Here is a 20,488-nt window from a genome sequence, read left to right on the forward strand (position 1 = left end):
AATGGGCTGATTCTTGGTGAACTGCTTTCCTTCCGCCTTTTAACTATCCTCACACCTTTACTGTCAGTCATTCCAACTTGCAAAGTAACTGCAGATCTTGTAAACATTTGTCAAAAAAAGAGAACTGCTTCCCTATAACACACATTCTGTAAGATAAAGGGTAAAGATCTCAGCAGAGTGCTAAAGCATTGACTATTTTTTTTTGCTTCAACTTATACAGAATGTCAAAATTCTTAGGAAAGTTTTATTTGCGGATCTTTTCCTGCAAATGTTTATCAGTTATTTTGAGTTTTACTAATTATTTCTCTTGAACGAATAATAAAATTAACAATAAAAATATTTTTTACAATGAAATTAAAATTTTTCAAACTCATTTATATCTCAAAAATCCTTATTCAGTGTACTATTATATTTCATTGATTCAAAGATGCAAAATTTTTGCACATTTTAATATCCCTAACATGTTTGGAATGCATCTTAAGCTCAATGACCAAAAAAAAAAAAAAATTATTAAATTAAAACAATAACAACTGCCAACAAGTGATTTTAGTTGTAATAAAATAATTGTATCTCCTATAATCAATGAAATGTGGTAAAAACATTTGATTGCACTATTTTTCTCATATCGCAAGTAAAATATTACTGTCTATCATCTATCTTCACTAACAGTGAAACCAAATAACATTTTACCCAGCCAGAGGACACTTTTTTTTTTAAAGTAATCCTTGTAAAAATGCCAGATGTCTCCATGGATGGTACCAAGCTTTACCTGATTCCAGTGCCAGGGCCCCGGATATTCTACGTCATTATCTTGGAGTTATTAGTACTCAATTTTCTCAGGATGATATAGCTGAGTTTCCCTATCAAATACCATATTTTAATGTCGAGTGATGGGATCTGCTGCTACAGTCCTTGAGAAGCCCTGTGATGGATTCTGAAACACACACTCTTGCATGAACCTCACTTTGGCATCAACACCTCCTCAGACTGACTGATACAGTGTTGGTGATTTTCCTCCACAAGGACTCCTGGGTTTCACAACCTCTCCAAAGTGCTTGGTGCAGGGTCTGGAACACGATATGCTCTCAAAAGACTTCATCTCGTTTCCCTCCACTTTTGAATATCTGTACTTCTTAATTTTTATAATGTTTTAATATACAGATACATCTCTTCTTATGTAATTCCTGTCTTTTATATATTAATTCAGGGAGTAAGGATTGTGTGTCTTTTTCTTTTCACCATGTGCAAATAGTCTCTGAATGAACACTTTATAGAGGTGATGGAAATATTATACAATATTAGTTGTCAAGATGAAAAGACAAATTCTGTCATTTTCCCAAGCAGATTTTGCCTTAGGAGATTTCCAGTATTTATATTAAATTATCCTTAATGTAATTCAGATGGGAAAAAAAATCTCCAAATGAAAAACAACTTCTTCAGTGAGAATGTTAAGCCTTTATCATGGATCTTTCTTGCAGAAGCCCTTATACATGGGGCAAAGCAGAGCAATTGGATTTTAAAATACAACTTCTGTCCCTGTACCCGTTTACTCTTTTCATGATTGGTCTTGAAACTCCTCTGTTTATTTGAAAAGGCCAAAGAAGGTGACATAAAGAACTATTTTTTCAATTAATTGGCCTAATACTGATACACACTGGGAGGTGAGATTATATTTTGCCAATTATAAATGTTTAGGAATTTACAGGAAATTACAATACATTGTTTTTCCATATGTATGAACTCCAGAAAGTAGTGAAAAAAAGTAATTGCTTACAAGAAATTTTATCTACTTTTTAAAAGCAAAACTCCACAATAGACATATTTAAGTGTCAAGGAATATTCACAAAGTATGACTATATATTAGGTCACAAAGGCAAATGTAATACATTCTGTGTGTAGAAACTACACAGACCATATTCTCTTACATTTTACAGTATAACCAGAAACTTATAGCAAAACTAAAAACTAAATAATCAACTCTATTTTAAAAATTACTCTTTTAAATACTTAATGGTTCAAGTAATAAACCAGAATAAGAAATTGCAGTATATCGAGAAAATAAGGATAATGAAACAGCTACACAGCAAAACATTTCAAACGTAAAACAAAATTCCTATAATATAAAATATTTTGCCATATTTAATTTTTTCAAATAATTTAGATAGTAAGTATACCAAAGTATTTTTATAATATTTTAATTTTTAATTAAATATCCTTCAGTTCATCATTTTTGCAAAATTTCACAACTACTTTTTTATATGAAATAACTTATATGAGGAGATAAATCATGCAACTTAAACTTTGTAAAACATATATTTAAGAAAGACTAGATGGCACCTGTCAACCTCATAGATGACAACCAGTACTGCCAATGCTTACATCTAGATGACATCTTATATATAAAACCCTTAATTGCATTAAAGGAACATATTTGTTCTTCTGGATTCAGAATTATATGCTCAAAAAATTTATAGTATTTTATTAAATATAAATTTTAATATATTAATTAATTTTTACCACTGTATTTAAAAGCTGATTCCTTTAAGATGACTTAAAATACAAGATTATTGAAAATAATGTGATTTATGGATTTAAGCAGAGTAACATCATGAAAACAAATAAGCACAGGACAAATGACATGTACTCAGAGGGTTTTCATGCATGTTTGATGGTGACGTATTCAAGACAGGGAAAAAAATAATTATACGTGATAAATAGTAAGATTAATATTGTTGGTTCCACTAAGTAGATATGTTCTTACTGTGAAAGTTTCAAATATGAAATTATTGTACACTATCCAGATTTTATTCAAAGCTAATACAGCAAGAATGATATATGTAATCAGAAAAGTTATGAATGGATATGGTTCTAATGGATTATCTCGACCATTAAATAAACTCATGTTTTGCTTTAAATTAGCTCATGCTGCCGGAGAACCTCAGAGCATTTTGTTAACTCTAATTAGTCTGCCTAGAAATATTGAGAAAGAATACAGTACCTCCCATCCTGTGGGAAAACTCTCCTGAAAAGTCAAGAGACTTTTCTGAAATCACTTGGTGGGAGTCAATGGCCAAATGTTAGTCTCAAAACCACATTCTGCTTCAGAAATTATTGCTAATAAATCTCCCAAGGAGTTCTTACTGCAAATCATCGCCCAGTGAAATAAAATTAGTAATGAAGGAAGAGTCATCCAGGTAATCCTAAACTTAACCTCTGTCTTTCATCACAAAAGGAAAATAATTCACAAGTTTTCTCTACGTTTTCTTCCGCACTCTCTGCTGGGATGTTTGAATGTACAAATTTAGTTTTCAACTATGTTTAGAAGCATCTAGAAGGCATTTTGCTTTATGTCATTCTTTCATTAGGTGAGGCAACATTACATGTTAGTGTGAAATAATATTATTCAGAGACTAATTCCATTTCCTGACTCTTTCTAGGAGGCGCTATAGAACATTCCAGGCAAAGTGCTGGCAGCGTGTGATAAGAAAGTGCCATGAGGATGAGACCTGCATCAGCACCTTAAGCAAGCAAGACCTCACTTGCTCCGGAAGTAATGACTGCAAAGCAGCTTACATTGGTACCCTTGGGACAGTCCTTCAAGTGCAGTGCACATGTAGGACCACTACCCAAAGTGAAGAATCCTTGTGCAAGATTTTCCAGCATATGCTTCATAGAAAATCATGTTTCAGTAAGTTACCCAATTATATATATATATACACACACACATATATAATATATTTCTTGTTTTTGTCTATACAGCACAAAGTAGTAATCCAGCACAGAAAATTTGGTCACAAAGTCAACTCTATGTTTTTAATTTTAAAATTTATTTTCTGATTATGCTTTGCACATTTGCTATTTTACTCTTTTATCTGCAAATGATACATGTTGTTAATTTATATGATTGATCACTCCTGGGTGTCACATTGATTTCAAAATCAACAGCCTAAAAGGTTTATCCTACCAGATACCTGAATGTAACAGATATCTATTGCAAGTAACAAACCAACCCAAATCTTGGTGGCTTGAAAGAATTATTTATTTGTTCACAATTCTTCTCACTGGCCTTAGCTCAGTTGGGTGGTTCTTCTGATGGTCTTGTTTGGGGTCTCTCATGAAGGTACAATCATCTGGTGGTGAGGCCAGTCTGTTCAGGTGTTGTTTAGCAAGGACTGTTGTCTGGGATGGCGTGGTTCTCTTCCACATGACCTCTGCAGCAGTAGACCCTGGATCTTTCATGGTGATGGCAGCATCCTTAGCAGCGAATCCCCAGTGAACAAGTACTTGTCAAGCATCTGCTTCTGCTATATTTGCTAGTGCCCCACTGGACAAAGCAAGTCACATGGCCAAACTCACAGTCACGGTGAGAAGGATGTGTATATCCAAAGCTGGATTCATCAGGGGGTAGTTAACAATCTACTATACAGCTGTCCCAACCTAAGTAAAACATATTTACCCTTGGATTTAGTTATCTCCCCTTGGTCTTTAATATGTCTTCTGATCTACCTGTATGAGGGAATGGAAAACACATTTTCTAAAGTTATTATGTACAGTATTTTAGGGAAAAGAAAACAGATTTAGGAATTTAAATAATTTGTCTACAGTCTCAAAGGGAACAAGTGGTTGAGAGGGATTTGGCTATAAGTCTTCTAGGAAAAAGCCTAACGATGTGATCACACACTAATTCAAGACCTCTCCATCATCTACCTTCAAGGTTAATCCATGCAACTATGTGAGTCCCAAAACATCCCCGGCTCCTAAGCCCCTAGGTGTAACCACCAAACCACAAGCACCATTTCCAGGAGGGAATAATAGACATTTACCATTTCATTGCAAAAAATCTTTATATTTATACAAATTTTGACAGATACAGATCTGTATATATCTTTATATATATCTATCTAACTATAAACAGATATACACATTTTTAAAATTTTGTTCTATTTTTCTTTAAAGATACTAAAGCAATAACACATTAGCCAATACGATCAAAATTGTGATTTCTTATGTATTAGACATTAAACATATGACTCAGAGTGTATGGTTTGATTCCAACAGAGCTCTCTGTGGAATTTCTATAATTAGCACTACAGACATATTTCAATTGAAATCATGATACAAAGAGGAAAATTGCATGATATATGTTGAGTCATATTTTCTAAATAATCTTCCTCTCTGATTAATACTAGGTGGCTAATTCTGTTGGAAATAAAGGTATTTATAATGAATGGCTCATAATATTACAAAAGGAAATACCAAATAAAGTAACTTAAACCAACAACAATATATACAATTACACTATCATGATTATTTATAAGTGGTTTTTCCATATTAAATGGTGTCCGGAAAAAAAAATGTAGTTTCTACAAGTTAGTGGTAACCAATTCCTTGGGCATAAATTCCCTAAGAATGCCAGTGCAAGCAACCTAATTCTACTTCCAAACCGGGTTTTCTCCCATGTGTTTTTAATAATTCTTATGTTTTGCTTTCATTGTATTTGGCTACCTGTATAGAGCAAAAATACATATATATTCTTGAAGAAACAGTAGAAATGGACACAAAAATCCATAAACATTGACATACTCTATAATGTTTTAGAAAAATAAAAATTCAAAATGATTTCACTCACTTCGGAAGACTAAACATGATGAGGTTTTCTCCTCAAACATTACTTACTAAAAGTAGGAATTTTAAGTGATGTGTTTATAGAATTAAAGGAACCTTAAAGGCCTTCTGTCAGGGTTCTGAGTACTTGAATTAATAGGAAAAGTTTCAGACAAAAACACAAATTAAATCCTTAGCCTGGCTAGTTCTAACAAACCCTCATCCCCTGCCCCATATACTTGGGAAGTGGTAGCACATGCAGATTTTTGAATGAATTCTAACCACTGCCTCTGACTTTTCACATCAGCCCAGCATGCTCATGCTTTATCAAAATACACCCGTATCTAACACATCATTGTTAATCAACTATATTCCAATATAAAATAAAAATTAAAAAAATATTAGTACATTTTATCAACCTCTCACAAAAACCAGCTCTAATTACAGCTGGTTTCCAAAGCCCTTCATCTTCCGCTCGTTTTACCTGAAAGGGATAGAGCTGAATAGAACAGAGAGGACAGCTGGAGAAAATTTTCCATTTGTCACTTTTGTTTGGCTTCAAGTCATTGTTTTTCAAACTCACTTGACCTCAGACCACAATAAGCAATGCATTTGACATTAGATTTTTATGTGCTGTGTCTTCTGTTTTTTAAAAATTATTATTCTATTCCATTATATTTTTTCAATGCTGACTACCTACTAAATTGACTTCATGACTCGGTAATGTGCTGCTCTCGGAAGTTTGAAGAACACTTGCTTGAAACAAATCTGGAAGTCATCTACCTTGATGTATCCAAGTCAGAGTCTTATAATAATTATAAAAAATGAGAGACTTGCTAGAATGAGTGCTTATCTGGGGTCACATTTCTCATCTAACCTTCATCATTCCATGAGCTGGACAGTATTATTTCTGCAGTTTCACACAGGAGATAAAGGCAGCTGAGAGGTGAGCTGGGTCACTCGGCTTCCATGTACAGGATGCAGTGGATGCAGGAGCCCAGCCCTGGCTGGTTGACTGCAGCCCACGGTGTTCTCCTGCCTGTAGCACCATGAGGACAACAAGCTTGTGTTGGTTCAGGATGCTCCACAGCCCTCTCAGGCAGAACCTCTTCGTTCTCGTCTCAGATCTGAGCTTTGAAAACATGTTGAAGAGCGTGTCTCGGTTCCAGTCTGCAGGACTGCATTTGGGCAATGAGCATCCTGAAGGCACTGGGTATTTGGCCACCAACTTGCACTCACCTGCACACCTCTGCATCCACAGACTCACTCCTCTCTGGCATCTTGCAGCCCAGAGCAAATTGTTGGCAGTTAGAGCTGAGAGAGGCCTGAGAGAAACGGAAGAGAAAAAAATTGGTTAAGACAAAGAGGACCACAGAAATGGAAAGAATTAAGAGACTGCTGTTGCCTTTCCCTGCTACACTGAAAAATTCAATCTACAGATGTGTGTGTACCGCATGCTGACAGGAATATTCTCTTTTCTCCTGGTGCAAAATTGTCTTTTTATGCCAACTGTAGACAAATATCTTAAAGAGGTTTGGAAATAAACCCATTCTGCCCCTGAAGGCTCATCTTCTTTTTGAAGAATTATTTTTAAAAAGAATAAATACATAAAAAGAGACTACCTATTTATATTAAATCTTATAGGGAACAGAAAACATTATAATTGGGATACAAGCTTAAACAAAATTTAAAGAATATAGAAACAAAAATAAGTTAAATTCTTTCCCCAATCTCATTCTCTAGAGAGAGCCAACGTTTACAAGATTGGTGTACATTCTTTCTCTTTTTTTTTTTTTTTTTTTGCTTGTAAGATATACGTACCTTATACATTTTGTACACACTCAAACAGTGCCTCCCTCTCCCTGACACACACACACACATATTTTTTAATGGAATCAAACTATACATCCTGCTCTACAGCTCCCTTTTTAATTTAAAAATATATGATTGACCCATTTGCAAGTCTGTACACATATGATGGCTTTATTCTTTTTAAAGGCTGCATAGTAGCCTATATTTAGAGGACCAGCCTCTTCCCAATGTGTGTCTCTTTCTCATGATGGACTTCATAGCCCTCTCCACTCAGCTGGAAAGAGGGTAAGACAGAATGCAGAATGCAACATAGTCACAGAGGAGTATTTTATGGTTTGGTAGTGGAAGCCGTGCACGTCACCTACACCCACGTCCTGCTGACCATGACTCAACCACATGGCCACAGCTGTCTGCAAGAAAGCTGGGAAACTGTAGTACAGCTTTGAACCAGAAGAAAAGGCAACTATGGTTATTAATTGACAAGTAAGACTCTGCCACAATTCACCCAATATCTATTTCACTCTTCTGTCTACAAAGAGAATGTACTTACCCTTTCCCCAAGGGAGACGACCCAATGTTTCCCAAATGTTCATCCAGAGACAGTCACTAGCTCAAAGACCTGGATCTTGGGTGATGTGCAATCCAGATGATGTAGCACCATGGAGTGGACAGGCAGCCCATGAACTAGAAAGAGAAGTTATTCCCTACCATCCCTCCAACACAAATAACACACACACACACACACGCATGCACGCATGTTATAGGTATATTAACAGGGACAGCATAACATCAATAAAGACGCCCATTCAAAATAAGGCAAAAAGGGAGAGTTATAGCACCCAGTAATGAAATCCTGCCTGGTAGACATTTGAAGCCTCTCTGACAGATATCTGGGAAGAACCACCCTTAAGGCTCCCATCTTGCCCTCTGGAAGCTTTTTCCTTATCCACCATCCTCCACAGCTGTATCTACAGTAGGCTGGGGGAGAGGATGCCCTCCTTTGGGAACAGGAGCTCTCCTAGACCATATCCTGCTCACGAGGTTTGAGAGACTGTGAGTTGCTTTAACATTTAGCAGTCACAGACTCTTTGCAAGCCAACCGGTGGCTTCCTTGGCAACATAATCTCTTAAAAATGTGTTAGGTTTCTAATATGTTTGCTTTCAGTCAGTTCTATGTGCCAGTATCCACAATAAAAAAAGTGTTTTCTTGACTTAGTTCCCAAGTGTGCCTTCTTGCCCTGCTTCCTCACCCCCATACCTCTCTCTCTAATGCAATGATTTAAGCTAATCTAAACAATGGACTTGAATGAAAATGTATTCCCCTTAATCTGATTTTTGCTGCTTAGCTGAGTCAATTTGTTTAACTCAGAAATACTGGGACTTTTATGACTGAACAATCTTGTTCAGTCGTATCTCTTACTATTTGGGACCTAAAAGACAGTCAGCTTTCATGTCATAAGGTCCTCATTTTAATCTCTCTGATCTCTGCTTGAAAACCAGCCAGTTTCTACCTGAGCTCATATCTTTATTGTGAAACTCTGTACAATGCAGTCAAGAGGAATCAACTCACATTATCACTCCAGCTCTTTCAAGTGTTCCTGTTCCTTTTGGGACCTTCCAAGGTGCTTTGAGAAATGCATCTCAGAACTGTCTTCATGGCAGAAGGACAGGAAAGACATCCTTTGGATTCTGTGTCCCATTTCTCAGGGGTGGCCCCATGAACCTTGATTCCCTGGAAATTGTGTATAGTACATACATAAATGCTGAGTGGAGCCTAATGTCCATTTCATGCTGCAGGGACAGAAAAGCACTGAGGAGGGAAGAAGGAGGTGTCCAGGGCCAGATCCAAGGGGAAGCACCATCAGGTTGCATCTGCACAAAGATGGACTAGGCATTGGAGAAAGTATTTGATGGTAAGGAGCAAAGGCAAATCCATACCCAGAATAGGTATAAATTCCAGCAGGAATGCAACACTGCCTTCTTCAGGGTGGAAGGGTTATGGTATCATCAGCCTGCCACCCACCTGCCAAACTGTGGGCTCCATACAGGTCTCTGCTGTTGCTGTGCTGTTTGGCATTCAGCACTGGCAGAACTTTGATGGGCCGGCCTGAGGGAGAGGGAGTCCAGTCTGTGGGGCCATGCATGGCTGCCATCCTTGCCACCACATGCTCAGTGCACAGGCATTGCGTGGCTGAAGAGGGCGTGATTGGCCTCCTCTGGGCAGGTCACTAGTTGACCTGGTTGTTGAGGGCCTACTCCATGGTGCATACTATCTGATCTGCCCACTTTGTGCTACTACCACAGGACCTTCCATACACCTCTTCCCCTCATTCCCTTGTCTACAGTCTTTCAAGGATGCTCTTTCCATCTCTCTGATCAAGCAATCTACCACTGCCCACCAGTCTTAACTTCTATCCATGTCTGTCTCTGCAAAGCGGTCAATCAAGAGCACTGCTCGTGCTCTCCCTTGGGGAGGATGTCCCCTCACCCCTGGTCTCTCAGGCCACATCTAGGTGGGTCTGTGGTGTGACAGCTGTCCATTTAGTTAGCAATGATATCCTGTACTCACCTTTCTGGGAACCAATGACTTAATGAATCTCTTAATACCAAGCAACATGTTAGGAACTATATTTTAAATGGCAAATGGGCTCCTCCTACAGATGGTGGAGTCTTGCTCTAGAATCCAAGGGGTCTGTGCTGTACCTCTATTAGGGCTTGCCAGAGATGCCATATGCATCCAGAGAGCTTGAATGAGATTAAGTGTATAAACTGTCTGTTACATAGCAGATATTCTATACATTTTAATCACCCTGACTTTAGATACCACTGTTTTTTGGCACTGGATTCAGGACTGGACTATTGGGTTTCTTTTTCTGATGTTTAACAAAGACTATACCCATGTTTAGGAGTTTCTATATTAATGTTTCACTAAAGACAGCTGTTCCCCAACTCTGTTAGGAACAATCTTTTCATTATTAATGAAGAGCCTGATGATCACAAAGACAACCGCAAAGTACTGAGAAGATGGACACGGAATTCTTGGCCCTCAAACCTATTCATCCTTCAGAAATATCTAAAGGTTTGTTTAAAATACAGATATTTGACCCTAACCTCAATTATTCTAATTCAGTAGGCCTGAGGTAGAGCTCAGAAATCTGTATTAAAAAAAAAAAAAAATCACCCAGGTGTTTCTGATTTTCAACCAAGTTTGGGAACCACTGCTCTAATCCACATGTGGGAAAAACCCAGTCACTGGCCGGAGAACCCAGAACCTCTTTTAGCTCACACCTCTCAGGGAATGAGAAACTCCTGTGCACAGAGAGGCAAGACTAATACCATGCAGCTCTCAAGTTGGCCTGCTTCACCCCAGTGCCTAAAAACACAGTTGGCACACATTCGCTACTCAATAAACAGTGAGTGGATGGATGGATGGATAGATGGGGATGGATGGATGAATGAATCAATGAATCAACTCTATCTCTGTGGCAGCACTGCCTTCTGAATACCATTGTTCTTTTCCCCCCTTATTAGACCTCTCTTCATAATATAGCTTTCCTATTAAGAGCCTCACTCATTTGTGTTTCCACTTAAGCTGGAATTTTCAATTCAAATATTTGAGCAAAAGAATCAGGAATTAATAAGACTGGGTTGCTACTGCCCACTTTAATAAAAACATTTCAGGCTCCTTATATTTTCCAATACTTTTCCTCTTCACAGTTCTACTTTCAAAAAGTCTGAATAGTGGGAAACTCTTTTACAGTTGATTCTTGTGTGGTGTCAGCACTGAAATAGGCAATTGGTTCTAACACATTTTTGTTCTTAAATGTGTGTTATCCCCTTAACGAACTCTAGGATACAGGTAGCCCTGTCTGTTAGTAACAAGGATGAAAAAAAGACAGTCTCCAATAGATTTACAAAACTACCTGGCTTTTGTGAAATATTCATATAAAAACTCCTAAACATGTGTATAGCCTTTTGAGAAACTTGGGAAAAGAGCCCTCAGATTAGTAAGTATTTCTACAACTTTATTTCTTCCTGTAGCCACACTTCTCACCCATCTGTCTATTGAGGCCTCGTCTTAGATATCAACATTGCCAGTAAGACTGTCTTACTTATCTTATTTGTCTCCGTTCAATGGATAGATTATTTATTTTGCTGTTTCATCTTGCCTTACAATATTTCATCTGTCTATTCCCAGTGAAGGTCTTGATCTAAAAGTAACATTCCATTAATGAGCATTCTTATAGAAGGTCCTTTAAACACACCCATTTAGGTACAGAAGTGCTTAATACATAGTTTTGTATATTTTTCCTAAACTGCATAACATTTTACACTTATTTTCAGGAAAATAATTTAAAGACTGTGCAAAGTGGATTAATAGAGGCTCAAACTCACTTTTGTCAATTCTTGTTTTAATTTTTATTGTCATCTGGTCACTGGCTGTTTGAGGAAGTAAGGTTATAGACTATAAATAAAACAGTGAGCGAAGTGAATTGTGAAAGACATTTCCATTGCAAAAATCTCTCTCTCTCTCTCACTCTCTCCCCCTCATATGCTCACACATATGCACACAGACACGCAACACACACACACACACACACACACACCACCTTCTCTTATAGCCAATTCATATAGGTTGGTATTCCAGGAGCTTTATGTTAAGTTTTGGCTTTAAATAAATCACTTCATCTAGCCAAAACCACTGACTTTTTCTTGGTTCCTACACAAAACTCTAATTCAAGTCCAGTTTCCTTCAAATTCAGTCCAGGTGCTAAAAGAATCTCTTGGTTTTCCAAGGAACATTCAACATAATTTCTCTACTCTGTATTCATATTTATAACATAGCCTCTAAATTGTCCGGTATTTTGTATTTTCGGGATTAAAGTGGCTCCATGGTGAATTTGTAGTCCATCCAATTCGTAGACACTCACTTATAAATGTATGTTTTTCCTCTTAAAAATTATTCCTTTAGGAACCTGTTTTTCATTATTTGCAAACTCTTCAGAACTCTTTAGAGAACAGGCATGTGTGTTATAAGTTAGCAACATAAAGAATAATAAAAACAAATAAACCATTTCTTTAGAATGACTTAAGTTACCACCCAATGTAAAAAAATCAGATCCATGGTAAACTCTGTAACTTTAGGCTTTTATGCTACTTAGAATTCTGGATATTTCTTTGGCTCTGGGCCTCAGAGGTAAATCAGTGTATTAAACCTTTATTAACTTTCAAACCTAAAATACACACAGAGCTTTTTTCACCTCCCTTCTTCCTTGGCCCCAGCCTTGATTTTTTGGTTACAAACCATGATCAACAACAATGCCTCTAATAATCAGATGGCATGTTTGGAAGTGTTAATAGACCTTATTCTAGAGCCTAGTCTTAGAGAGGCAATATGGCACCAGCATGCTGGGTTTGGATAATTTCTCCACCATTTACAGGATAAGTAACTGTGAACAAGTTACTCACTTTTGGCCTCAATTTCTTGTCTGTGAAATGGAAAATCTATGCTAACCCAGAATGTTGGTGCAAAGATTATATCAGTTAATTCATGTAAAGAAATATCCGTAACAATAGTAAAATTCAGTAAATATAAACTCTTACTATAGACTTTGAGGGATTTGGAAAATCACACAAATTAATAATTTTTGCATAACCATTATGATGTCACACAGATGGTGTGGGAAACAGACTAATTTCCAGACGTTCTAAGGTGTCATATTTTCTCAGAATAAGTGACTTCTTAAATATACGTTTGAATGATTTTAGGTCAGATGATGAAGTTGGACATTTGATCTTAAACTTTAATGTGTATAAGAATCACATAGTTTCTAGTTAAAATGCAGATTCTGATTCAGTTGTTCTGGGTGAAGGCCTGAGATTGGTATTTCTAACAAGCTGCCAGGAGATGTTAATGCTGCTGGTCCAGGGATCACACTCTGAGTAGCATGAACCTAGACAATCTCTCAAAGACCTTTAAGGAAAAAAAAAAAAGTCTAATTTAATAACTATCAAATAACTTACATATCTTGTAACCTGTCTGCTACTAAGAAACATATCAACCTAATCAGCCTGGTGTATTGTGTCAATCTAGTAATCAGTAGGCATCATAGTGTCATGAAAGATTCTAAGCAGATGTCCTTATCATTCCTAAAACTTTTATTGAGATAGTGGCTTAGAGCAGTGGTTCTCAAACTTTAACTGCAAGAGAATCACCTACAGTGCTTGTTAAACACATTGTTGGGTTCCCACCCCAGAGTTTCTGATTAAGTAGTTCTGAGATGAAATTAGGGCATCAGATGTTGCAGATACAGCTCGTCTGGGTACCATACGTCAAGAATGTCAACCAAGAAATGCTGAACGCTGTAAGTAACAAAAAGAGTTTGTTTGCGGTCTTAAGCATTGCAGTTTTGGAGGCACTGATCCGTGTAGCAACTCAAATGTGCTCTGAGGGAAATAGAAAATGGTCAGGTTCATAAAGGCAACAGACAAAGATATCCCAGAGAATTTACATAGGCTATTTTTACGGAACTACGGGTCGATGTTGGCAGGTATTCAGCCACTTGCTGGTAGTAGATTGGCTGCTAAACTGTCGACTCTAGGGAGTAAAGAAGACAGGTTCCAGGTGGTCTCAGGATGCCTGGGTCAAAAGTATGTTGCATTCAGGGCTGGATGTGTGTTTCACTTCCTTAATGGCCTTCCATCTCCACTTTAGGTCCCTTTGACGTAAGTGACTACATTTTGTTTTTCATGGTCCACGAGAACACTGGCTTGGAGTACTCATTGCATTGATTCTTTTCTGAAGTCAGCCAAAGTCTACCAATGTTTTCCTACATGAATCATCTATATAAGCATATACTATCTGCATTGGAGGAGCGTCAACATTGGTTGTTTTGAGATACTGTGACATTGTGATTTAGAATAAGCAATACATATAGCTGTCCCTCAGTATATACAGGAGATTGGTTCCACCTAAAATCCATGGATGTTTGAGTCCCCTGCATAAAATGGTGTATCAATAGTATTTGCATATAACCTACACACATCCTCCCATATACTTTAAATCATCTCTAGATTATACTGTTCTGAAACAAATAGACTCAGATATTCCTTCCACAAAGATGGGTTTATTAGGGATCAGCAGAAAATTGAAATTTGGGGTCTACAATCACGGCAAGCGACATGCAAGTTCCCAAATGGCAAGGGAAGGAGAAGGCTTTTACAGAGGGGGAAAAGGAAGTCAGGAGGGCTGGAGTAAATAGAGTCCATGGCTTTTCATTGGCTGAGTCCTTGCCAGGAAAGAAAGGGAGTTTTTCTTCTTCTTGTGGGCCTCTGCTATTGTAATAGCGTGTGAGAGCTCCCCATTCTGCTCTCCCAACTCTATTTAATTGAGGTTTTTGGTTTTTATTTATTTATTTTTTTACAATTATTTATAATACCTAACAATGTAAATGCTTTGTAAGTAATTGTAAATACAATGGAAATGCTATGTAAAAAAATAGTCCCAGCGTGCATCAAATTCGAGTTTTGTTTTTCGGAATTTTCTGGAATTTTTTTTCCCAAATATTTTCAATCCTCAGATGTAGGACCCAAGATACAAGGGTTTGGTCTCTACTGTATTTAGTCTTCAACCTAGACTCTGCTCCTGGCACAGAGCTCCTAAAACCCTGTGATAAGAGCAGTAAAGGTGTCCTTTGTTATGTTAATGAGGAGACTTTGGGAAAGCCCTTAGGTAATCTGAATAAGGGGCTGGTGGCCAGGGGAGCCAACCAAGGGATTAGAGGGTTGGAACTTCCAGCACCACCCCTACAATCTCCAGGGAAGGGAGAGGGGCTGGAGGTTGAAATCACACCCATGGTCAGTGATTTAACCAGTCATGCTTATGCAGTGAGGCCTCCATAAAAACCCAAAAGGACAGAGTTTCTGTAGCTTCCAGGTTGGTGAGCACATGGAAGTGATGGAGAGTGATGCCTGGAGAGGGCGTGGAAGCTCCGAGCCCTTTCCCCACACCTTCCCCTATGCATCTCTTCCATCTGGCTGTTCCTGAATTATATCCTTTCATTATAATCCGGCAATCTAGTAACTAAAATGTTTCTCTGAGTTCTGTGAGGCACTCTTAGCAAATTAATTGAGCCCAAGGAAGAGGTCCCGGGAACCTCTCATTTATGGCTAGTGGGACAGAAGTACAAGTAACAGTGCGGACTTGTGTGGGGCGGAGTCTTGTAGGATTTTTGGAATCTGACGCCATCTCTGGGTAGATGGTGTCGGAATTGAGTTGAATACTAAGACTCCTCTCTGGCGACCCAAGAATTGCTTGTAGGTGTGCAGATCGCCTGCCCATTGGAATTGGTTTCAGAACCAAAAAAAAAAAAAAAAAAGAAAAGAAAAAAATTGCCATCCCTAGAATCATGATTCCTAAATGTGTTTCAGTTTGCTTACCAAGCCAGTGGAGCAAAAGATCTCATCACCTCCCATTTATCCCCATGTGATAAGATATCCCCAGAGTCAACAGCAAGAGAGGCACTGGTTTTGATTAAAGAATGGTGAGGTGATGCCTGTTTATTATTATGAATAAATTATTAATACCCCAGATGCATTAGGACCAAGATTGTCATGTTATAAACATGAAAAAGTAAACATGGATCCCTGGAGGAAGTCTTGTTGGCCCTGCAATTTCACTGTCCACAGTGATAACCACTGATGTGATGGATAAAAGTCACAAGTCAGAAAAACTCAGAACAGTGTTGTCACTTGAGTTACTGCACGTAACACCCAATATTCAGAAAATAGTGCAGAACTGAGTGAAATTGTGCTTGGAGGTGAAGAGTAACCAAGGGGAAGGGGGGGATTAGCTAGATAAGGTTACTTATTTGAACCTCCAAAGTGAAACCTGAATGTATTTGAATAAGTCATATTTCCCACACTAACCTCCACACAGAAACATCTCAGGTCCCCTAAGTTCATTACGGAAAATTCAGTCCTTGCCCCCCCGATGCCAAATGAGAGTAACAAGGACTAGGTTTTGAGGACAAAGGAAAGAGAAATTTATTGATTCACCAGCAAATGAGGAGGGTAACAGACTAGTGTCTTGAAAACTACCTTCCTGCCTTCTGGGGAGAAAGCAGGAGTCTTAAAGGAAATTCTTGGGTTTCTATGGTTAAGATGAGAGAAACAAGCAAAACCAGCAAGAATGCCCACCCATGTCAATCAGTAATAAAGAATGCACAGTAACAAAGAATGTAAGTTTTTCTTCCCAGCAACGGAGGGAGGGACGGGAAAAACAGTTTCATTTAGCAATCATCCATCAAACAGTTTCATCGTTGTGACCTGTTACAAGTTCGCCCTAGATTTGCCCACCCTCCCAAGGAGAGCGGTGAGTAAGCAAGACTCAGTTTCCAGGTTTGACTACATGGGATGCTCGAACCTCTCTGATGGTGTCCTTGGGGCTGCCCTGGAAGGCACCATCTTTAGAATAGGGATGTGGAGCTTATAGATGAGGTTTTCCTGTGCATTTGGCTCTATTGACATCACTTGTTACAGAAAGCAATGGCTATCTGGTGTTGGTGCTCTCCAAGTGCATTATCACCTGCCTCAAAGAAACTGCAGAAAGAATGACTGATGGCCAGAAGCAGATTCCTACAACAGGGTGTTAATATTAATAGTGTCAGGATCTGGACCAATGATTGAAAATAATCCTCCCATTTGACAAGCTACAAAGAACATTTTAATGGATATGTTTGCCAACTCGCCTCAACAATGTGAAATAATAACATGGAGAAAACTGAAGTAATATAAGATATAATATTCTTAAGATGAAGGTTTAGGGAGAGGAATAGATTGAGAGTTTGGGATTGACATGTACTCACTGCTATATTTAAATAGATAACCAACAAGAACCTACTGTATAGCACAGGCAACTCTTTTCAATATTCTGTAATAACCTAAATGGGAAAAGAATTTGAAAAAGATTAGATATATGTATATGTATAACTGAATCACTTAGGCTGTACATCTGAAACTAACACAACATTGTTAATCAACTATACTCCAATATAAAATAAAAATTTAAAAATAATTTAAAAGAAAGATGAAGGTTTAATAAACATCTAAAAATACTGCTTGCCAGTTTAAAGCTGTCCCCTGGCTATGGACACTAGCTTACTTATCTTTTATTTCCTTTGATTCCTATGACCTAATTGAGGGCTTACTGTGTGTTCAACACTAGTCTGTTCATTTGATGTCTTGTTTAATTAATTTGTATAAGCAACAGAAGAAGGAGATGCTTGCTCTTTCACCAAAGAAAAAGTTGGGGCACCTAGAAGTTAGTAACTTGCCCAAGGTTCCACAGAAGGCAACAGAGGCAGAATTTAAACAAGGCAGTTTGGGGCACCAGAAATTGTGATTTTTAAACAACCATAATGTACTTCTCTCATGTAATGATGTGAAATTTATAATTGTCATTGATTATAAATGTTACATTTCCCAGGGAACATGTATATAGAACAAAAGCATCCTTGAAAGTGTGTTTGCTGGAAAGGGAGTATGCTTTAATGCAAAGAACAAGAGCTTAGGAAACAAGTTTGATCCCTAATACCCCAGGTGGTATGGAGGAAATCAGTTACACTCACCCTAGATCTCAGGTTTCTCACAAATTAAATTTTGGTAACAGTTTAACAGAAATAGATGATCTTTGATATTAGATGTGCCCTGATATTCTTGGATTAGGTGACGTGATATTTGAGGCCAGTACCTTTTCGGCAAACCTCCCTGCTACCTATGTATAGGACCAGCTCTGGAGAGATTTTTTTTTTTAATGCCAAAAAGACCAGTAGTCTGCCAAGGCTTTTCCTTCCTATGATTATACCAAAATTTTATGAAAGTATGTATCCTTTCTTTCTTTGCCCTTGGAAAAAATGCTCATTCTTTCAGAGATCTAAGTTGAGATTTGGAGTAAAAGGGTTTTCCTCTAGTGTTGAATTACCTTTTATTGCTTTGTTTTCCAAATTCTAAATAGCTTTATAAATAATGTATCCCAGACTTAGTAAAAAATCATCGTACTATGTGTTTCTTTGCTTCTATTCCTTATATGTTTAAATCTATAAAATTGCATATTTTTAGTGAGGAATGTGGTAATTTTCACTTAAGGCACAGTCAAAATAGGATGTGAAACTTTTGCTATATACAAATCCAATAAGTTAGTCATTATTTGCCACTCTGACCAGACACGTGTGTGTGTGTGTGAGTTTAAGTGAATGTGTGTGTGTTGGTTTTTGTGTTTGGAAGTACTTGTGTGGAGGGAATCATTAGCTGGTTTAATTGGGGTAATTTAAAATCAGGTTTCAGAGAGACACACAACTTCTCATCTCTGAAGATTTGACTAAGAGAGACATCAGACCTGGTTGTACCTTCCATCTTCATTGGCTAAGGTTCCGATCAGATACTCTATGGAGTAACCTGGCAGATTTCTTTTAGGAACTTTCAAAATTCAAAACTCCCTTAAGGGAAGCGACATGGGGTAGGGGGGTTTTCCCTAAAGATGTAGCCCATTCCAGTGGAGACAAATGCTGGCTTGAGTTTCACCGCTAGGTTTACTTGCATGCAAAATTCCCAATAAAATCCAGCTGGTTTAAATTTTGTCTGCAGACCTGAAAACCAGCAAATTTGGCTTGGCTTTTTATTTTGCAAAAAATGCTTCACACAGCTATAATCTGGAAATACTGAAGTGTCCAAACCCTCCACAGAAACAACAGAGCAGCTGTCCCCTACCTTCACTTTTTCCCAGCTCTATCCTTAAAGGCTTAGGTGTTAAGGCAGGGGAAAAACTGCCACTGAGCATGATTCTATGAATCATCCATGACTACCTTTGTCGTTTGCTCTAAACCAAAAAGGAAAGATTAAAGAGTTGCCATTGATGAGTGAGACAACTCACATTTTGGCAACACTAGAGAAGGAAGGAGCATTTAAGATCATGGAGGGAAAAGAAACAACAAAACAATACTGTTACAATTTGAACAATCACTGACTCCAGTATGTGAAAGCACAGTGTTATCTTTTCCATTTTCCACCCTTACGCTTTCATTGGCTTCATACAATCCCCTTGATGCCCATAATTGGGGATGAAGTTAGTGCCAGAGCTACATAAAACAAGCAGTCTTTCCTTTATACTTTCTGTGTATCATGATTGTGTATGTGAAGTCATAAAAATCATTTATTATGAGCATGTGTATTCCTGGCTTAAAGAGCCAAGTATTCTTGTGACAACAATATAATAGCATCAAATGTATTCCCATAAAACACCACATGTGGACACTTAATAGTTATTGCCCTGGCACCTACATGCTGGGATATCATCTTAAAGGAGGACTTCTTCAAAAAAACAAACGTTTGGTACTTACACAGATAAAATCCCCTAAGTGAGACAGGTTAGTAAGGGGTAGAGATTTAAGAATTCATTGATAATGACAATCATTCATCTTCTGTTAGTATCAGATTGTCTCAAACCATCTTCTCAAGTTCTTTTCATGGGTTCAAGAATACCCTTTACAGCATTACAAACATCAGTAAATATTCTTTCAATCTCAAATTTGCAAGAATGCCCTAACACTACATTGGTATCTAGTAAACATAATTCTCATTCTTCTCACCCATTACTCTTTGGAAAGCATTTACTGGGGGCTTGTGGTACAAATCACAGTAAACAAATTGGTTTTCAAACTAGGTAAAAGAATGTGGAATGGATAAAAGCTGCTTTGTCGGACAGTGTGAGTGTTTGGTGATGTTTTTAAAGTGTGTGTCTGTGACAGAAATTATTCCCACTGTCTCTTGCATTTCTGCCGGCTTCCAGCTTAGGGTGGAATGGTTTCCTTTGGTTGCCACTGACACTGAATACTGGGCTTTTCCAATTTGCAATACACTCAGAGTTTGCCAGAACTCTGGGACTGATGTTTTACTCTTGCATTAGTACCTGGGTCAGCTGGTCAGACACTGTAGGCATATGGTAGGGACTTTCAAAGCAACTCAACTTCAGAAAGAGGCCTGAGCCCACTAGTCCCTGATGGTAGATCTACTTCAG

At 37.9% G+C, this 20,488-nt stretch overlaps 1 protein-coding gene across 1 annotated transcript in view; it reads left to right on the forward strand.

Moving 5' to 3' along the window:
- The window catches only part of GFRAL (GDNF family receptor alpha like), a 63,079-nt gene that overhangs the window by 21,243 nt on the left and 21,348 nt on the right, over positions 1–20,488 (forward strand). Inside the window, 1 exon segment of the mRNA XM_061197455.1 lies at positions 3,438–3,688. Within this exon segment, the coding sequence (XP_061053438.1) occupies positions 3,438–3,688 (251 nt within the window).

Source organism: Eubalaena glacialis, chromosome 7, assembly GCF_028564815.1.
Source record: "Eubalaena glacialis isolate mEubGla1 chromosome 7, mEubGla1.1.hap2.+ XY, whole genome shotgun sequence".
In the NCBI taxonomy this organism is placed as follows: domain Eukaryota; kingdom Metazoa; phylum Chordata; class Mammalia; order Artiodactyla; family Balaenidae; genus Eubalaena; species Eubalaena glacialis.